Raw genomic sequence first — 19550 nt, forward strand, 5'->3', positions numbered from 1 at the left:
CATACCATTTATGCATATCGTCACCCAAATTAGCAAAACTCTTAACTCCAAAACGACAAATTGTTCAGGAGTGCAAAAATTTTAATTTTTGAATAAATTTTGGGATTCTGTCAAAATGAATCGAACATTTTACAATAAAATAATATACCTGGTGTTGTGGAGAATCATTTTTAAAATTTTAGTTTATTAGAATTTTTAGTCCAGGCCTTATGGTTAATAAGTATTGACTGCTAAAATTTCGAAAAAATGTATGAGTTAGGTATTTTGTTTTATATGACTCTGGTTTTTATGTGTATGGACACTCTCCATACACGAGTGTATAGCATCAGCTTCTATTTATGTCAATAATACCATATGTAAAGCGCTTATCAGAAAAAGTAAAGAGGATAGGAAATAAGTACAATATCACAACAACATTCAAAACAACCAACACACTGAGGTCCATCATGTACAAAACCAAACCCAACAAAACACAAGAAAGACCAAAAAACAGTATTTATTAAATACCCTGTGAATGCAACAATTGAAGATTACAAACAGTGTTTCTTTTATATTAACGTACTTAGCAATTTTCATTAAATAACTACCGATTCCATAAGCAGTTAGATGTATCATGGACTGAAAAGAACAATGTTAAAAAATGTTGTTTATGATGAATAAGACTGCTAATTTAGGTTATTGGTGGAACTATATTAACAACTATTTAAATGGGAATAAGCCACAATTAAAGGTTAAAATACGTTTATTGACGTTTCAATTTCCACTTCGGAAATCGTTCTCAAAATACAAACATTAGTAAATTAATAAACAATAGTAATTAATTTAAAATGCCACAAGAAAATAGCTTCAGAACAATACTATATTAACAATTTAAAAGGCGGTATAAAAGGTACGTTTTTGAAAGATAACCGCAGACTGTGATCAATAGATACCCCACATAGGTTTGTGCCAGCCTTACAATCGCACATACACGTCAAACAACAATTTTATATTTGTCTTTATTTGTTATCTTTAAAAATTAATATCTATTTTAGAATCAAGCTAATATTTGCTAAATGTTGGTACATATATTGATAAAACTAATTTGTAAATATATTTATCATGGCATTGTTTCAAGCGTAATTTTTCTGGTTTCCTGACGTCACAATGTGTCAATGTTCTTGAAGATTGTGTAGAAAATGTTTTACATTACGTTGTATATTTATAGATTTTAAAGGAATTTTTAGAATGCTATTTATATTATTTGATGTAGGTAATCCTTATACGCAGAATACAACTAAAGCAAAGATGAAATAAACCGCAAAAAAGTGGTACGCGAAGTTTCATAATTAGTCAAGTCGTCAGAGATTTGACCCCTAAAAATCATACGAAAAAGCTGAATTTTGCCAAGAATATCAATTTTGGGATCCTAAAAAAGTTGCAAAAAAGTTTACCACTTTAACCCCCGGGCTGCTTCCCCCTAAAATCCTCCTCGTAATAGGGTAAAAACGCAAAAAGTCGATTTACCAAGAATCTGTACGCCGTAGAAAAAAAAATGTTTCAAATACAAAATGTAGCTGAGATAATTTTGAACAAAAATGTTTATTAGCCCTTTTTGCGAAGAACGAACTGTTCTCTCAAAAACAACGCTCGAAGCGACCGGCGATTTTGAATGTCAGTTCCGTGCGCGAAATCGATGTTAAATAAAATTTGTATCAACTCGACGGTAAAAAATCTATATCTTTTAATCAGAGTGTCCTATCGATAAAAATCAAATTGCGTTTCAAAGGCGAAGAGTGTAGCGTTTGTATGCAATTTTTGTATTTTACTGCAAATAAAGTCAGTTTATATAGATGTTCAATAAATAAACTCTGCGCGATTGTTGCCATTTTTTACGAATTTCGTGAGATCAATAATATTTATTACTTTCATTGACCGGCCGTGGTGAGATTTATATTGTTGAAGACCAGTCTTCAAAACCTATAACAAGAAAATATGACTTTGATTTTTGGCAACAAATATGAGGCATTTGAAATATGACTAAAAACGCAGAATTTATACTGTTACATTACAAATGATCACACGCCACGGAAAATGCCTCCAAGAAGACGGTTTTGGGTATAATTTATAGCAGAAGTTAGGTATTTTTAAAAAACATACTAGTATAGTTATAAAAGAGTAATTTTAAACGTTTTAGATCGGTTGTAATGTAAAAGTTTAACATCAGCGTTTTTTAAACATATTTCATCTGCCTCACATTTGTTGTCAAAACTCAAAACTAAAATTGTATGCCATAGGTTTTGAAGATTAGATTCTAGTTATGGAAAATCAATAGTGGATGATCAATAATGACAAGGATACATTGTATGGATTTCATGAGAATCATAAAACATGGCAAAAATCGCGCCACGTTTATTTATTTAAACACCTTTATAAAAACTAAGTTCATTTGCAGCAAAATACAAAAATTGCATAGGAAAGCTGTAGTCTGTACCTATAAAATGCATCTTGATTTTTGTCGATAGGACACTCGGATCAAAATAAGATTGAATTTTTACCGTCAAGCTGATACAAATTTTATTGGGCATTGATTACGCGCGTGTAATTGACATTCAAAGTCACCGATGGATTTAATCGTTGTTCCTGAGAAATCAATTCATTCTACACAAGAAATGGTTACAAACAATTTTGTTAAAAATTATCTTAGCTTATTTTTTTTAAATATTGTTTTCTATGGCGAACAGATTCTTGGTAAATCGATTTTTTTTCTGTTTTCCCCCTCTACGTGGGAGGTTTTAGGAAAAAGCCCGGGGTAAAAGTCGTAAACTTTTTTGCATCTTTTTTAGCGTTCTTAAATTGACATTTTCGGCAAAATTCTGCTTGTTCGAACGATTTTTAGAGATTCAGTGGCATTTTCGTCTCTAACGACTAGAGTAAAAATGTTTCTGTATGTTTAAAATTTAAATAATATTTTTAAATTTGAATAAAGTAATTTTATTATTTATTTAAGTACTATTTTTTTATATATTTTTATAAAATTGGAAAAGTTAAGATGCTGTAGGAGAGGTTTTTTGCATATTTTTATTATATGTGACATTAATTACACAAAACTAGTTATAATATATTTTATTAAAATAAATAAAAAAAAAGATTTGACTCCCAATACTCCACCATACCGGTAATTAGAGCCACCAGTTATTCTAATATGAGTGTTATGAGTGGGGATTGTTTATATCTGCGTAACTAGTTGCTGAACCTATTATTTTTTGTCATTTTTTTGCTAAAATAGTTTTTGGTTCTTGAACTGTTGTTACGCCGGTCTTATTCATACTATATTTACTTCGATTTTTAAAATTTATATCTAGAGATCACAGCTTCAAGATTTTCAAAGAACCGTGTGACTTCTGATTTGCTGAAACCTTTAATACGATTAATACTCGTGACTTCGGACTAACGGACGCAAATGGTAGGATTTCGTTTCAAGAAACCTTTCAGTCAAACTCTTCCCGCCAGCTGTTTCTAGCCTTGCTCTTTTTTAATCTTCTCCGAAATGTTTGGTAGGGGTTATTATATTGAAGGGCTGCTTTTCTTATACTCATTCTATTAGCCACCAACCCACCACAAACCCTTATCGGTTTTTCTTTTTCATGTCCTGGGCATCTGAAATAATTTTAAAAGGGGCCACTGAGTAATGGGGATTACATTGGGGTAATGAGGGCCACAGTGACTCTCATTACCCTAATGTGCATTTTTTATTTAAAATGTTTAAAATAGAAAACAGCATAATTTAACAGAAAATCAGAGGTGATGCAGTGAAACTACATACTTTTACGAACCTATAGTGATAAAATAATTTGGATCTGACAAAAACCAGCAATACTTACGTCGTTAATAGTTAGCACGTATCGCTAGAACAATAATGCACAATTTCTCCTAACTTCGGTCAACGGTTTAAAATGAACTGATATATAATTGCTGTACCTATGAGTCATGACAGCTCGTCGCTTAGAGTGCATTCAGCAGTTATATTAAGTCGTTCCAAACCGCAATAATAAGATTTTCCCATTACTTACTGGCTCCCATTCCGCCAATCTTCATTATAACGGACCCCTCTCGTTGCTTAAATGAACTCTTACATCTATTTACTGTGACTGCGAACCACGAACCGCTATTTCGTTTCATGGCACTACTTCTGTAACGCTAGCCTCATCATTTTGCTATAAACAAAAAGTATAGAAGTATCGTTTCAAAACGTAAAAATAAGGTTTTATTTAGAATGGCTCATAATGGCTATATATTTAGCTCAATAATCTGGTTTTTCTCGCACTACTTTCCGCTGAGTACTAAAACATTACAAATTTTATGCCGACAAAATACACTTGGTACAAGAAATAAATAAAGATCGTACAGGCGACTACAGTTTTGTGAGCTTATTACTGAGAAAATAAATAGTAATCCAAAATTGTTGTCCACGAAGCACATACCCAACAGCCATTGAAATTATTCGTATGGGCTGGAATTCATGTGAATTGTATTATTGGGCCATTTTTTGCAACGAAATTTGAACGGACAAGCATATCTAGAATTATTAAATGGCACATTTGATCCCATTTTGACAGATATAATTGAAAATGATAACAGATACTTAGAAGATGATTTGTTTTTCCAACAAACAGAAAAAGAGGTTTTATTGAATGACCAGCAAGATCCCCTGATTTAACTAGCCTGAATTTCTTCCTATAAGGTTATTTAAAAAGCAAGATTTATAATATAATTACAGCTTTACAGGAAGAATTAAGGCGACGAATAGTGCATGAATGTAGTCTAGTAAACCCCGGTAGGCTTCAAACTGCCGTACGTAACTGTTGGTGGATATTATTTTGAACATCTAAATAAACTAATTACAGCTGATTAGTAAACTGTTTTAAATTTTGAATTAATTAATTTAAAATTTAGTTTATTTTATTTTCATTACATTTAATAAAGTTTCCTATTAATATTGCAAATTTCGTTTTTATGTAGTTTTTGACGTGACGAAAAAATTTTAAATTGACATTAGCAAAACATAGGCGTTAGCATTTTCACAAAATCCAAAGAATATTGCCAAATATCAAGGTGGACTCTTTTGAGTGGAAAACGCTGTATGTAACCTTGGACCTTTATAAAATAAAAAAAAATTAAACCAGTATAAATCGCATTTTGAATATTAAGCAGTTAGTTATGATAGGCTGGTACATTAAGGAAACAATTATTTGACTATATTATAAACTATTAACAATTAAAAGTTGGTTTTAAACAAACCACTGTGTAATTCTTGACTCTTGTCCTAATTATTAAATTTTCTCACATAACGACGTGTTTTTTAGTGTCAATATATCAACAAAGATAATGATTCTAAACGCTTATCAAAACAAGAATCATTGTATTGTGAATATTATCAAAATTAACGATAATCGGTTGTATTGTTAAATCTTTGTTTATTTAACGGTAGCTTGACATTTGATTTTGCCGATAAATTGTTTTATATAATATTCATATTGATTTTATGCCCACTTAGAATATTTTTTCGTATATACAAAACTAAAGGTAATTTATAAGAAAGGGATTAGTAATATTACTCTTTCTATTTACATGTATGTACATTTACCATGGTCTTTCACTTTAGATTCAAAAGCACAATGACTGTTAATTAGAGAAACTTATATTTTCGGTTTCTCGTAACATATCACTTGTCCAAAATATTGAAATTTTCTGTTTTTTTTGTTTGTTTAAAATTTAAATTTCATTTCCTATATATTTGAGCACTGTTGATTTCGTAAGAGCCCATACCTACGCCCATTGTCCACGGCCCATGGCTACTTGTTTCCGCCTAATCATCTTCGTCCATCTATTTTGTGCTTTTTTATTTATTGCAAGATATGATTATAGTTACCTAGAAGAATGTGGTCTAGATAGAAAATCTTTTATACTTCTTAAGAGTTCCCGAGTTGGAAATTTCGGAACGGTACAAGAAACACAAAGAGAAGAAAACTTAACAGAAAGAGAACATAGATCGCACCTAACGACTACCAAAAAATGAAATAGACTATTTTTTCTTAAACAACAAAAGATGCCTTCAAAGTAAGAAGAAATATAGAGGAATTCCGAAAGGTAGTGGACAAAGAAGACAATTACTGGCGGAAAACAAGCGCCATACTCAGTACGTAGAACTTAATAAAACAATTAGAAAAGAACTAGAACGTGACATAAAAAAATGAAACAAAAGCTTTATAGAGTCAGTCATTGAAAAAAACACAGGTATAAAATATACAAAATGTCTACCACTGGGTTTTTAACCCAGTGGTAGAGTTTAACCAGGTTTAACCACTGGGTTTTTTAAAAATCATCATAATTAAAGGTGCCAATAATAAGGAAGAGAAGGACAAATATAAAATAACAGAGATAGTCAAAGACTTCTACAAAACCTTGTAGAGCTTGCAAAGCCAGCCTAATGAATCAACAAAAGAGAAAGTCAAACGAAAAATAAAAACGTGGATTCAAAGGTACTACTAAATATAGATGGATTTAAAATAAAAAGAGCTTTAAAAGAGCTAAACAGTATAAGCTGAGCTCTTGAAAACAAGCAAGACAGTAACAATCCATATACTAACAGAACCAATAAATAGATGTTTCCATAATAGTAAAATCCCTAAAGACTATAATAAGAGTCTAGTAATGGTCTGACACAAAAAAGGGGACAGGTGTGACCTAAAGAATTATAGACCTACATCGTTTCTCAGTCATGTATATAAACTGTATATGAGAGTTATTAACAATCAAACAAATGTTGACTTACAAAATGGATAATGATCAACCGTTTGAACAGGATGCCTTTCGCAAAGAATATAGTATCTGCTAATAATAGAGAAGGCAAATAAGTACCAACTATCCGTTTTTCTTTTGCAAGTTTGCAATAAAATCGATGATCACCTATCACCAGTTTACCGTAACAGTTTTTTAACTATGTTTTCTCAAACATTTAATAATAATCCTTGTATCGGAATGTAAGTAATATTTATTTATTTAATTTCAATTATAATGCATTGTTTTTTCACTTAAGTTTTCTTTTGTTTTCTTTAATCAATTTTAAAGTCATTTAATGATCACACACATATAATATTGGCATAATTGCTGTATATTCTGTACCAGACAGCACCCTAATACGGGTTATTATATTTTCAGCATTTAGTTTACCATGTACTGTTGACCTGAAAATTATTATAGACAACATTATTAGAACAAGTATTATAGAAAACAAATTATAGAATGCGACACCGGTCGTTGGTGGTAGAATAAATTGATTGTGAGTAAGTTTTATTCTTATTTCTTTTTACCCATTTGAAATGGACTCATAGAGGCAACATATTCAACATTTTATAATATTTAATATATTATTATTTATAATTAAATAAAGTTTGTGTATTTGTGTATTTTTTTGGGATGAATTATGGAAATAATGAATAGAAAATATAGAATGGATATTTAACCAAGTGGAGAAAATAATATATATTCGTAGCTTTGAAGATAATTCATGGATATTACATAGTTTATTAAAAATTTTCTTGGTGGAATTAGTTTGATAAGTTTACAAGCATATTGGTGGAAATGGCTGCACGAATAGAGTTTTTAGAAAATAATGAGTAGTGCAATTAATACCAAAAAAACTTTTGATAAAAACACCAGTTTTAATGTTACTTATCGTGTGAAGGAATAGACAAGTCGAATGAAATACTACACAGTTGTAAAAGTTAATAGGCCAATTGGTGATTTTGTCTTTATTAATTAAGCTCAATCTTCTCTTTGTAAAAACCAAATTTCTCTATTCTTGATCAATTTTTGTAACCTTTTTGTACACTATATGTTCTACTAGATATTGTTTGCATCTGCTATCGAGGCAGTAGTTTTATGCCTCGTGTAAAAGTACGTTTACCTAGAAAATTTAGTAGAAGAAATGGACATTACACAGTAACATCGAAGTCTAATTGGGAAAATTATCAGGTAAGTATATACGATATAATCTACTTCAAAAATTTAAAGGCTATATTGTAATTAGATATTTTAAAAATGAAGATTTCGTTCGATAACATGTAAACAATGTCAAACAGTGACGTAGAAAAAATTTAAATAATCCCCTAAAAATTCACTAAATCATAAAGAAATATCAGATGGTAACTTTTATACGAAACAAAGTAATTGCTTGGTATAAAAAAGATACCAAACAGTTGTGTTATTCATTTTTTTTAAGAATAATAAATAAAATATTTAAATTTCAAAAATAATGCCGATTTTTTCTTGAAATTATAAACCATTAGATTGCCAATTACTTTCGTATATATCTAGTTCAAAGACAAAGTTTTCTGATCTTTTGAATTGTATTTCAAAATTAAGCACTCGAAGACATCATTCAAACGCTAAGCTGGAACAACATAGGTATTAACGTAATAGCTAATACCTAAACCATCATAAATGATATGCGAAATTGATTTTACTTATATCTGAAATATTAGCGAAGAAATATAAAAATATTTTTCTTATAAAAATATTCTTCTTTATAAAAAAAATTCTTTATAAAGAATATAGAGAAAAAGATAGAGAAGTGAAAAAACAAATAACACAGCAAAAGAATGAAGAATGGGAAAGAATCTGCTTAAATATTGAAACATATATAGGAGGTACAAGAACTTCGGAGTCATGGAAAGTACTTAGAGGATTGAAACAAAACTCAAAAGAAAAAATTAAATTTGGGAAATATACAGGACAAAGAATGGAAGGACTACTACAAGGAACTATTAACAGAACAAAGACCACAATTCATTGGAAAAGAAAACAGGCGAAGACGAAGCAGATTCCCACAACACGAAATAGAAATAACAGATAGGGAAATGAGAACGGCCATAAAAGCAATCAAAAATAAGAAAGCACCGGGACCTGGAGGCATCTCACCTGAGCTTCTAAAATACGGATCAAAAAAATTACACCGGATGATACAATGTATATTTCAGAAAGCCATAAATGGAGAACAGCTCCCAAAGGAATGGACGGAGGCATATATGACATCTTATTTAAGAAAGGAGATAGAAAACGATGCGAAAACTACAGAGGAATAAGCGTAATATTATCAATAGGAAGATTATATGGGAAGATACTGCGAGAAAAGATAGAGCAAGCGATAAAAGGCAAAATCGGGAAGGATCAGGCAGGCTTCACGGCAGGAAGATCATGCATAGACCACATATACACACTGGAACAACTGTTGGAAAAGAAAAAAGGAAAAAATAGAGATATACACTTGGCATTTGTGGACCTGAGAAAGGCGTATGACTCTGTACCAAGGTCAGAACTATGGGAGGCAATGTACTAATTAGAAATACAGACGGAGCTTATAGAACCTACAAAAGCTCTGTATAAAGAAAATAAAGTGTCCATTAAAATGGGAACAAGAATCATAGGAGACTTCACCACAACAAAAGGGCTCCTGCAGGGTTGTTCCACATCTCCAACCCTATTCAAAATATACTTAGAAAAAGCCTTGACTACATGGAAAAGAAAATGCGAAGGCATGGGAGTACCGGTACGGAACGAATACCTATATACGTTAAGCTTTGCAGACGATCAGGTAGTGATTGCACAAGACCAAGACGACCTCAGCTATATGATGAAGAAACTACAAGAAGAATATACCAAGGCTGGCCTAGATATTAACCTCGCGAAAACAGAGTACCTATCTACAAGTGAAGAAGACATAGAAGATATACAGATTGATGACAACGTAACAATCAAAGGAAAGGATAAATTCAAATACCTGGGGTTTATAATCACGAAAAAGGCAACAACACAGGAAGAAATTACACAAAGATTAGGACAAACAAGAACAGCAATCTGACAACTTAACTCAGTATGGTGGGATAGACACCTAAATATGAAGACAAAAACGCAGATTTATAAAACATTAGTGCGAATTATTATGACATATGGGGCTGAAAATTGGATCACAAACAAGAAAAACAGCAGTAAGATAGTAGCAACAGAGATGGAATGCCTGCGAAGATGCTGCAGAGTAACAAGAATGGATAGGAGAAGTAATGACGAAATAAAGCAAAGAACATCAATAGAAACAGACATACTAACATATATAGAACAAAAAAGATTAAAGTGGTATGGACATGTAAGAAGAACTAGCGACAGAAGATGGATAAAGAGAATAACCGAATGGAGCCCCACAGGAAGGAGGAAAAGAGGACGACCCCGAAAATCCTGGAGGAACGAAGTAGACGACGCCATGAGTAAGAGAGGCCTAAACGATGGAGAATGGAACAACAGAGAGAGATGGTTGAGCGAGGGAAGGCAGTGAATACTGTAGAATCCCTAAATATATATATAAATATAAAAATAAGAAAAAGACCTATATTTAAGCACTCTTTTTTGGTATTTGTGCAGTTATTTTATATGTTCTGCTTATATATGATCCTCCAATAGGGACTTTTGAACAGTTGGAAGCTGCCATATTGTTGAAACTATAGTTGTCAAATTGGCTTTCATTTATTTAATGACATAGATGGATCTTCATACGTGCAATGTAACACTGATTGCGATGCACTGATTCATTAAAAAATCAATCAACATCCGACACGACGAATCGCAAGATCTACTAAAAACATCACCACTGTCCGTAAGAATGTACACGAGAATCAGGCAGTCAATTTCCCGTAGCTTACAAGAACTGACCCTTTCACAAAAATCAACTTGGCAAATTTTGCGTCGTAACTTAGGTCTATACCCGTACAAAATTCAACTGATTTAGAAGCTGAAGCTAAATGACAAAAGACAACGACGTTTGTTCGCCGAATGAGCTATGGAGTAGTTAGAAACTGGACATAATTTTCATCGAAAAATAATCTTTAAAGATTAGGCCCAATTTTGGATGAACATGTACGCCAACGGACGATACCAATTTATATGAGATCAAAGAGCGCTCAATGCATCCCGAAAAAGTAACTGTTTGGTGGGGATGTTGGACTGTTGGCGTCATCGGTCCATATTTATTTGTAAACCTTATTTATTTATAGTATTGTGCGAATTAATGGAATCATTGTGACATTTTTCAATATTTACAGTTGGCAACACTGTCTACATATTTACAACTGATCAATCATTGAAAACATAACCTTAATTTTCTCCGCCTTTTATTTAAGGGTATATTAGGACATTTACCACTAAGTTTGTGTTGTACTAGTTTGTGTTGTTTTCGGTAATTAGTGAGTTTGTTTCGTTTAATTCCATCACCGATATTACTCCTAGAAATCGTAAAAAGATTATCACGTTAAATGAACACACTTCCATGTCACAAAGAGAAATCGCAAGAATGTGTGAAGTGTAAGTCAGGGGGTAGTAAGCAATATTTTGAAGCGTAAACGAGAAACGGGATCAATGGATGTGAAAAGGTTAGGAAAATGCGGAAGAAAGAGAAAAACAACACCAGCAGATGAACAATTTTTACTTCGAAAGAGCAAATTGGACCCAAGAAAAACAAGAAAAGAGCTCGAACAAGATCTAGCAGCTTCAAGTGTAGTGATTCATGAATCAGCTGGAAAAAACTTGTGGAGAATGGTAGAAGGACAATGCGTCCACAGAAAAAACGCTTCTAAGTGAACGATGAAGAAACAAAGGCTACTGTGGACCAAAAAATATTCTAATTGGACTGTAGATGACTGGAGCAAAGTCCTATTTACAGATAAAACTCACTTTAGAGTTCAGGGATAGCGGTTGAAATTCGTCAAGAAGGCTGACAGTGAAAACCTTACACCATCTCTCATGTTGATCAAACTGTAAAACATCCAGTCAAAAAAATGTTTTGGAGATGGTTTTCATACATGGGGATTGGATCTTTGGTACCAATCGAAGGCATTATGAACAGCCAAAAATACAAATCCATGTTGAAGCAGCGTTTGAACACAGAACTATAAAAATGTCAGCCTCAATGAGGAGCGATTTTCAAAGCCTCAAGTTCTCCTTGAGGCTTGAGAGCTTGAGGCTCCTCTTGAGCCTCAAGCCTGAGGCTCAAGAGGAGCCTCAAGTCAAAGCAAATGATGGAATTTTTCAAAAATTAGAAGTATAATGTTTAAGATTGGCTTAATAATTCACCAGACCTCAACTCCGTTGAAAATTGATAGGCAATTTGCAAAGCTGGACTTAGTTAAATCGACTGTACTACAAAAATAAAAATGATAAAAGCGGTCATTCAGGTTTGGTTTCGAGATAAAAGGATATTTGGGAACTGTCAGAAGCTTGTAGAATCTATGCCAAAACGGGTAAAAGCACTAATTGCAGCCAAAGGGGGACATATTTTCTACTAAATGATGTCAGTTTATCTTTATACTTTTGTTAAAATATATTTGTTTTTCTAAATAAACTGTTTTTTCATTAAAACAGCCTATGATTCTATTAATTTGCACAGTACTGTATATACAAAAAGTAATCAAGGCTTTTCTGTGTTATAGAAAAAAAAAACAAAATAAAGAGATAAATTCTGGATAAATAATAAATTATTTAAATAAACACTGCTTCTTGTGGTGTTTTATGTATCTTCATTAAGCTCCCAGTAAAGAAAGCTGTCTGCTTGACTCTTATATGCATTGATGTTGAACGACAAGAATTTATCTCACATGTTGAATGGATTAGTGTAAATTCTTGTACATTTTGGTCAAAATTTTGGCCTAACAATGGGCTCTAGTTTATCTACCTATATTTGTCGATATATTTATGAAAGATTTTAAAACAAAATTTAAAACCCACAATATGGTGAAGATATGTAGATGATGTATTTTCAATATGGTCTCATTGATCAGAGTTGTTTACATTCCTGAATGATATAAACGATAAAGAAGAGACAATAACATTTACCATGGAAAAGGAATAGAATAACACACTACCTTTCCTCGACGTTTTAATCTGTAAGAACAGTACAGGATATGAGACTCAGGTGTATAGAAAACCAACACACAACAACAGATATCTACATAACAAATAAAATCACAATATCGGTAATAAAAAGGGAATCATTAAATCCTTATACGATAGAGCCAAAATTGCTTGTTCTAACAAAAATTCGTTCTTAGAGGAGAAACATTTGTTAACATCTGTTTTATTAAAAAATGATTATTCTTTATCGTTTATAAATAAAGAATTTTGAACAATCGACCGAATAGAACAAAACAATTTAGAACGAGGTCCTACAGCATACAGAAGAAATAATACGAGAAAAATAACAATACCATACATAAAAGGATTATCAGAAAAACTTAAAAAGATAGGAAATGAATTCAACATTTCTACAACATCCAAAACAACAAACACATTGAGATATATTTTATTTAAAACTAAACCTAACAATGAACAAGAAAGAACAAATAATTGTATTTATAAAATACCTTGTGACTGCGATTAATTTTATTTAGGTAAAACATCAAGGCCATTAAATGTTAGAATAAGTGAACATCAATCTTATATTAAAAATAGAGAATTTGACTATTTGCAATTTACTGATATTTAGCTCTTATTTTTAAGGCAGTACTGCTTCTACCCTAGTGATAAATAATTATTATATTATATAAGCTTATATAATAAGTTTAGACAGTTTTCGTTGACATCTTTGTCTTTAACTGGAATCTTGGGAAATATATGGATTTTATTGTTTATTTTAGTTCACTGATGATTTAAGATATTTATTTTTATTTTGGTTTAAATTAAACAATTAAAAATCATTTATATTCTGTTAACCCAAACAAATATTTCTTAATGTAAACTTCTGAATAATGAAAGCATCTCATTACCAAAGGTAGTTGATAACGAAATAACAGTGTGTACATGTATGTATGTGTTATTAGAACAATTAAAGAAAAGTGATGTTTTTTTTATAAAAATTAATACCTAGTGTAATGTAGAGTACTGATAGTCAAATATAGATCCATTTGCATAATTCGAAGTGGGGCACGGTTTAATCACTTATAATTAGTAATTGAGTTAGAATTTGATTGATAAGATGGTGAAAGTGGTAAATGATTCAGTGTTTAAAAAGTATCATTGGAAGGTAGTGAATCGTGCTCGCAAGGCGAGTATTGTGTTTAGTAATGACAAAAAAATTGATATAAGCGGTGTTTTCACTGTCGTGGAAACAGATCGTGTTCAAAGGAAAAATAATCTATTCGCCAGGGACTTCCAAAATTACGAAGTAAGATTTTTACTTTTTATTATACCGTCTTTTGTTGTATCATTTTACTTTTAGTGGCTATTATAAAAAGAACTATAAGGGGTAACCTTATAAATAAATCTAATAGAATTAAGTTTTTAAATTTAATTATCATCAAACTTATAGACAATATTTGCAACTTCTCTGAAATATGAAAATATATACTAAATCTGGCTTTATTGACTTTTACCAATCATATTCGTACATCTATAGATTTTATAAAGTTTAATTTTGGGATTGTCCATTATATAAGAACTAAAAGTACCCTTCCCGCTATTACTAAGTTCATGTTTTCATTAAAGTTATTTTATTGTATATATATTTGCATATGCCTTTGTCTCTGTCTCCAGCAGTAACCTTATTATCAATCTTGTTAGGATCATTATGCACGTTATCCTACTAGCATACTACTACCATAATAAAATAAGCAATTAGACTTCGTAAGTTCGAAGTTTTCACCCACGTGACCGGAAGTAGAACCGGAAGTCGATATTTGAACTGTTCGTGTAACTTTGCTTAAATTAATATACGATTTTACTAATTTTTAGTCATTTTTTCCAAACTTTCATTATAATTTTTTAACCGGAAGGCAAGACATGCCAAGACATGCGAAGACTACAGAACAATTAGCCTAATGAGCTACTTACTTAAAACGTTCTTGAAAGTGATACACGGCAGAATATATAAAAAATGCGAAGAACAAGTATCATGGACGCAGTTTGGATTCCGCGATTCCTTAGGCACCTGAGAGGCTCTATTCGCTGTCCAAGTGCTTATGCAAAGATGCAGGGATGTTAACTGTGATGTGTATAGTTGTTTTATCGACTACAAAAAGGTATTTGATAGAGCATAGCATAATAAACTTATAAACATCTTGAAAGAAGTGGGGTTAGATGATAGGGACTTAAGAATCATCTATAATTTATATTACAACCAAACAGCCAATATTAAAGTGGATGACCAATTGACAGAGGCAGTCTCCATAGATAGAGGAGTAAGGCAAGGATGCATTCTGTGCCCGGTGTTATTTAATATATACTCTGAATAATCTTCGAGCAAGCGCTAGGCGAACTACAAGAAGGCGTATTAGTCAACGGAATACGTCTAAACAACATTAGATATGCCGACGACGAAGTAGTTTTTGCAGATAGTCTGGACGGTTTGCAAAGAATAACGTCGCGTATATCAGATATAAGTAGAGAACACGGACTTGATCTTAATACGAAGAAAACAAAGTACATGGTAGTCAGTAAGCGCGAAATATTAAATACACAGCTTTTGGTTAACCAACATCCAATTGACAGAGTGGACAGCTACACATACCTTGGTACAAACATTAACAGCCAATGGGATCACTCCAGTGAAATAAAACAACGCATAGGAAAAGCGAGATCGGCGTTCATAATGATGAAGTCTCTTTTCAGAAGTCACGATTTACCACTTGCTACCAAAATCTCTCTCGTTAGATGCTATGTATTTTCTACGTTATTATACGGAGTAGAGGCCTGGACACTTTCCGAAGCTTCTTTAAGAAAACTCGAGGCATTCGAGATGTGGTGTTACAGACGTATTTTAAGAATTTCATGGGTGGATCGTGTGACTAATGTTGAGATCCTACGTAGAATAGGCAAGGAATGCGAGATTATTAACACCATCAAAGAGCGCAAACTAGAATATCTTGGCCATGTTATGAGGAATGAACAGAGATACGGCTTGTTGCAACTCATTCTTCAGGGCAAGGTATTTGGAAATAGAGGACCAGGGAGAAGAAGAATATCTGGGCTTCAAAACCTGAGAAAGTGGTTTAATATATCGACAACCGGACTATTCAGAATAGCAGCAAGCAAAGTTAGGATAGCCATGTTGATCGCCAACATCCGGAACGGATAGACATCGTAAGAAGAAGAACCGGAATAACATTGAAACTAGAACTAAATAATCGAGCTCTACTTTTCAATACTATTCAGTTAAGAGGAATAATACATAAAAGTGGAGAAACTCACCCTTTTTCAGAAGTAAGGAAAAAGTACTAATAAGTAATAAAGCCAAAAAATTAAAAATTGATGATGTACTAATACATTCACAATTTACAATCTTCTTCTTCTTCTAGTGCCGTGTACCTATAGTGCGTTGGCGAATTATCTTAAGGCCAGACGTCTGTCTTTTGCGGCATGCAAAAGATCGCCAATGGTATTTATGCCTGTCCAGTTCTTTATGTTTCGAAGCCACGACATTTGTTTGCGACCTACCCCTCTTTTCCCTTCAATCTTTCCCTGGATGATTAGTTGAGGGATTGCCTATTTTTTTTTCTCCCAGAATATAACCGAGGTATCCAATTTTTCGTACCTTGATCAAATTGAGTAGTTTTCTCTCAGTATTTGCCTTTCTTAACACATCCTCGTTTCTCACCTTATCTGTCCATGGTATGCGGAAAATTATTTGCAACGTCCACATTTCGAAGGCCTCCAACTTATTAATGGAAGGTAATCTTAACGTCCATGTTTCCATGCCGTATAACAATATGGACCACATATAGCATTTAACCATCCTGTAGCGGATATTAAAGGAAAGATTGCGGTTACATAGTAGCGGCGGTTTAAATTTGATAAAAGCTTGTCTTGCTTGTTCGGTACGGCATTTTATTTCTTGTTGAGGATCCCATTGGTCATTCGTCATCATTCCCAAGTATTTAAATGTTTTCACTTGATCGATTGGAGCATTATCTACTTGCGGTTATATTCTTAAAAGTGCGTTTTTTCTTATTGCCATGCATTTAGTTTTTCCAGCATTTATCTTCAAGCCATATATTTTTTTCTACGGTGTTTATTTTATTTAACATCAACTGCATATTATCATGTTCGTTGTCTGTTATTATCGCGGTGTCGTCGGCGTAACGAATGTTATTTATCGGGAACACGTTTACATTTATTCCACACTCGGAGCCTTCCAGTGTCTCTGCAAAAATGTTCTCCACGTAGAAATTGAAGAGCATAGGAGACAAAATACACCCCTGTTGCACCCCTCTTAAAATTTTAAATTCTATTTACAATATATCAAGAACAAAAATTGAAATATTAATACGCAGGCGCAATCCAAGCATAAGATTGATGAAATACTAATTGAAAAACCATTAAGTCGAGAAATAGAAGAATTAATAAAAAAGTTACAAGAATTACAAATCTGGAGAAAATGACATCGCAGCAGAACTCAGTAACAATAAGAAATATGGAGAAAAAACGCCATCCTAATAGAAAAATTCGGTGACATGCACTTTCCACAAAAATAAACGATACTAGTTTGTGCTAAAAACTCCGCCTCTGGTAGTTGCTGGGTGAATTGAGTACCTCTATAACTATTAGTGCTGGTCCCAAGCCCGGATAAAGGAAGAGGGTTTGCATCAGGAAGGGTATCCGGCAATAAAAACCAAGCTAAAACCACGGAAAGAAGGAATATGGGAAATAGTTTAGTTGCTATGGCATATCCCTACAAAAAGTAAGCTAGGGCGACCCATTCGAGGATGGAAGGGGCCAAAGAAACTATTCCTGAGAGTTCCACCTCTCAACGTCGAAACATAACAGGTTAAGGAAAAGAGCTGTCCAATATCATGCAGAGGAGAAGGATTGGTGTACTATGTTTGCAGGAAACTCGTTGGAAAGGTAATAAGTCGAAAGATCTTGGAGATGGATGCAAGTTATTAGTAGTTCAAATATTCACGGCAGAAATGGAGTAGGCATTATGAATATAAGCGACATCTTGTAAGGGTAACCAGAAGAAGTGATAGAATAATGAGTGCCCAACTGAATACAGGTAATACCAATGTCAATAATCATATGTGCCTACGACTCACATCTAGGATGTAAAGAACAGAAAAGGGAAGAATTTTAAAGGGCCGTTGATTGCAAGATGCTTGAGATTCCTGTATACGAAACGTATTTTATTGGAGGTGATTTGAATGAAGATACTAGTAGAGAAAGAGCGGGAATAGAAAGAGTTCTTGGAGGTTTGAGGATATGAATAAGAAATGATGAAGGAAATAGTATAATTGACTTTGCAGTGGCATGGGATTTGGCTGTCATTAATACGATGAAACCAACATTAGTGATGCGAGTGGAAGAGGAAGTGCTAGAAAAAGCATGTGGTAAAGGACCTCCTAGACACAAAGCAACTTGGTGGTGGAACGATTAACTGCAACAGAAGATAAGAAAGAAGAAAGAGGCTAAAAAGAGGTATAACAGGTCTAAAAGAGAGAAAGGTAAGGATATATACAAGACGGCAAAGAAGGAAACAAAGCGCGCTGTAAGGAAAGATCGTCTGCACAGCTGTATAAAGAGTTCAAAATACCCTAGATAAAAAACTTATACAGCACTGCGCTAAAGCAAGGGATAAGTCATAAAGGACTTGACCCACGTGCGGCAGATTAAGAGTGCGAATGGAAGAGTGATAAGAACCGATGTTGAAATAAAGCAAAGATGGTATGAGTACTTTAGTAAGTTGCTAAATGAAAAACACCAGAGGAGAGATAGATGATGTGGGATCCCAAATAAGAATGTTATACCGGGGATAGTGAGAAATGAAGGTGTCAAGCATTAAATAGAACGAAAAACGGTAGGCAGTATTACCTGATAGAATATCTGTGGAAGGTCTAGGAGAGGAACGGGTTTATATTTTGTGCCAAATGATGAGTAGGATATATGAGGAAGAAAGAACGCTTAATGCATGGAGGGAGAGTGTGATGGTATCATTATATAAAGATAAAAGGGGTTATTCAGGACTGTAAAAACTATAGAGGGATCAAGCTAATGTCGCACACAATGAAAATTTGGGACAGAACTGTAGAACAAAGGTTAAGGAGAGAGACATCGATCAGATAAGAACAGTTTGGGTTTATGCCAGGAGGAAAGACAACGGATATATTGTTTATGATAAAACATTTAATACAATAATACAGCGAGAAAAAAAGAGAGCTATATTTGATATTTATAGAGCTTGAAAAGGCGTACGTGACAGTTCCTAGACAAGAGCTATGGATATGTATGAGAGAGTAATGGATTCCTGAGTAGTAAGTAAGGCTCGTAAAGTATATGTATGAAGGAGCGTATACTAAAGTAAGGACTATTGTCGGATTGACACTGAGTCCTTTCTTCTTCTTATGGTGCCTATCCGTTACGGATGTTGGACACTAACATGGCTATTCTGACTTTGTTGACTGCTGCTCTACTGACTACTGCTGAATCCTTACCTGTTTAATAAAATAATGGATATACTGACAGAAAAAGTAAGGGAGAGG

The 19550-nt window shown here is 33.1% G+C and overlaps 2 protein-coding genes across 4 annotated transcripts in view; one reads left to right on the forward strand and one right to left on the reverse strand.

Annotated features, from left to right (window-relative positions):
• LOC140437561 (chloride channel protein 2-like) overlaps positions 1-19550 on the reverse strand; it is a 293059-nt gene that overhangs the window by 202700 nt on the left and 70809 nt on the right. The gene's annotated exons all lie outside the window — the stretch shown is intronic.
• LOC140437559 (chloride channel protein 2-like) overlaps positions 1-19550 on the forward strand; it is an 81297-nt gene that overhangs the window by 28172 nt on the left and 33575 nt on the right. Inside the window, exon 1 of one of the 3 annotated variants that reach the window (XM_072527152.1) lies at positions 14042-14245. The exons of the other annotated variants lie outside the window; for them this stretch is intronic. Within the exon in view, the coding sequence (XP_072383253.1) occupies positions 14057-14245 (189 nt within the window). The 5' untranslated portion in view covers positions 14042-14056. Of the gene's footprint in view, positions 1-14041; positions 14246-19550 lie in introns of those variants that run through there. 3 annotated transcript variants of the gene reach the window in all.

The sequence above is a fragment of the Diabrotica undecimpunctata genome, chromosome 3 (genome assembly GCF_040954645.1).
Source record: "Diabrotica undecimpunctata isolate CICGRU chromosome 3, icDiaUnde3, whole genome shotgun sequence".
Lineage (NCBI taxonomy): Eukaryota > Metazoa > Arthropoda > Insecta > Coleoptera > Chrysomelidae > Diabrotica > Diabrotica undecimpunctata.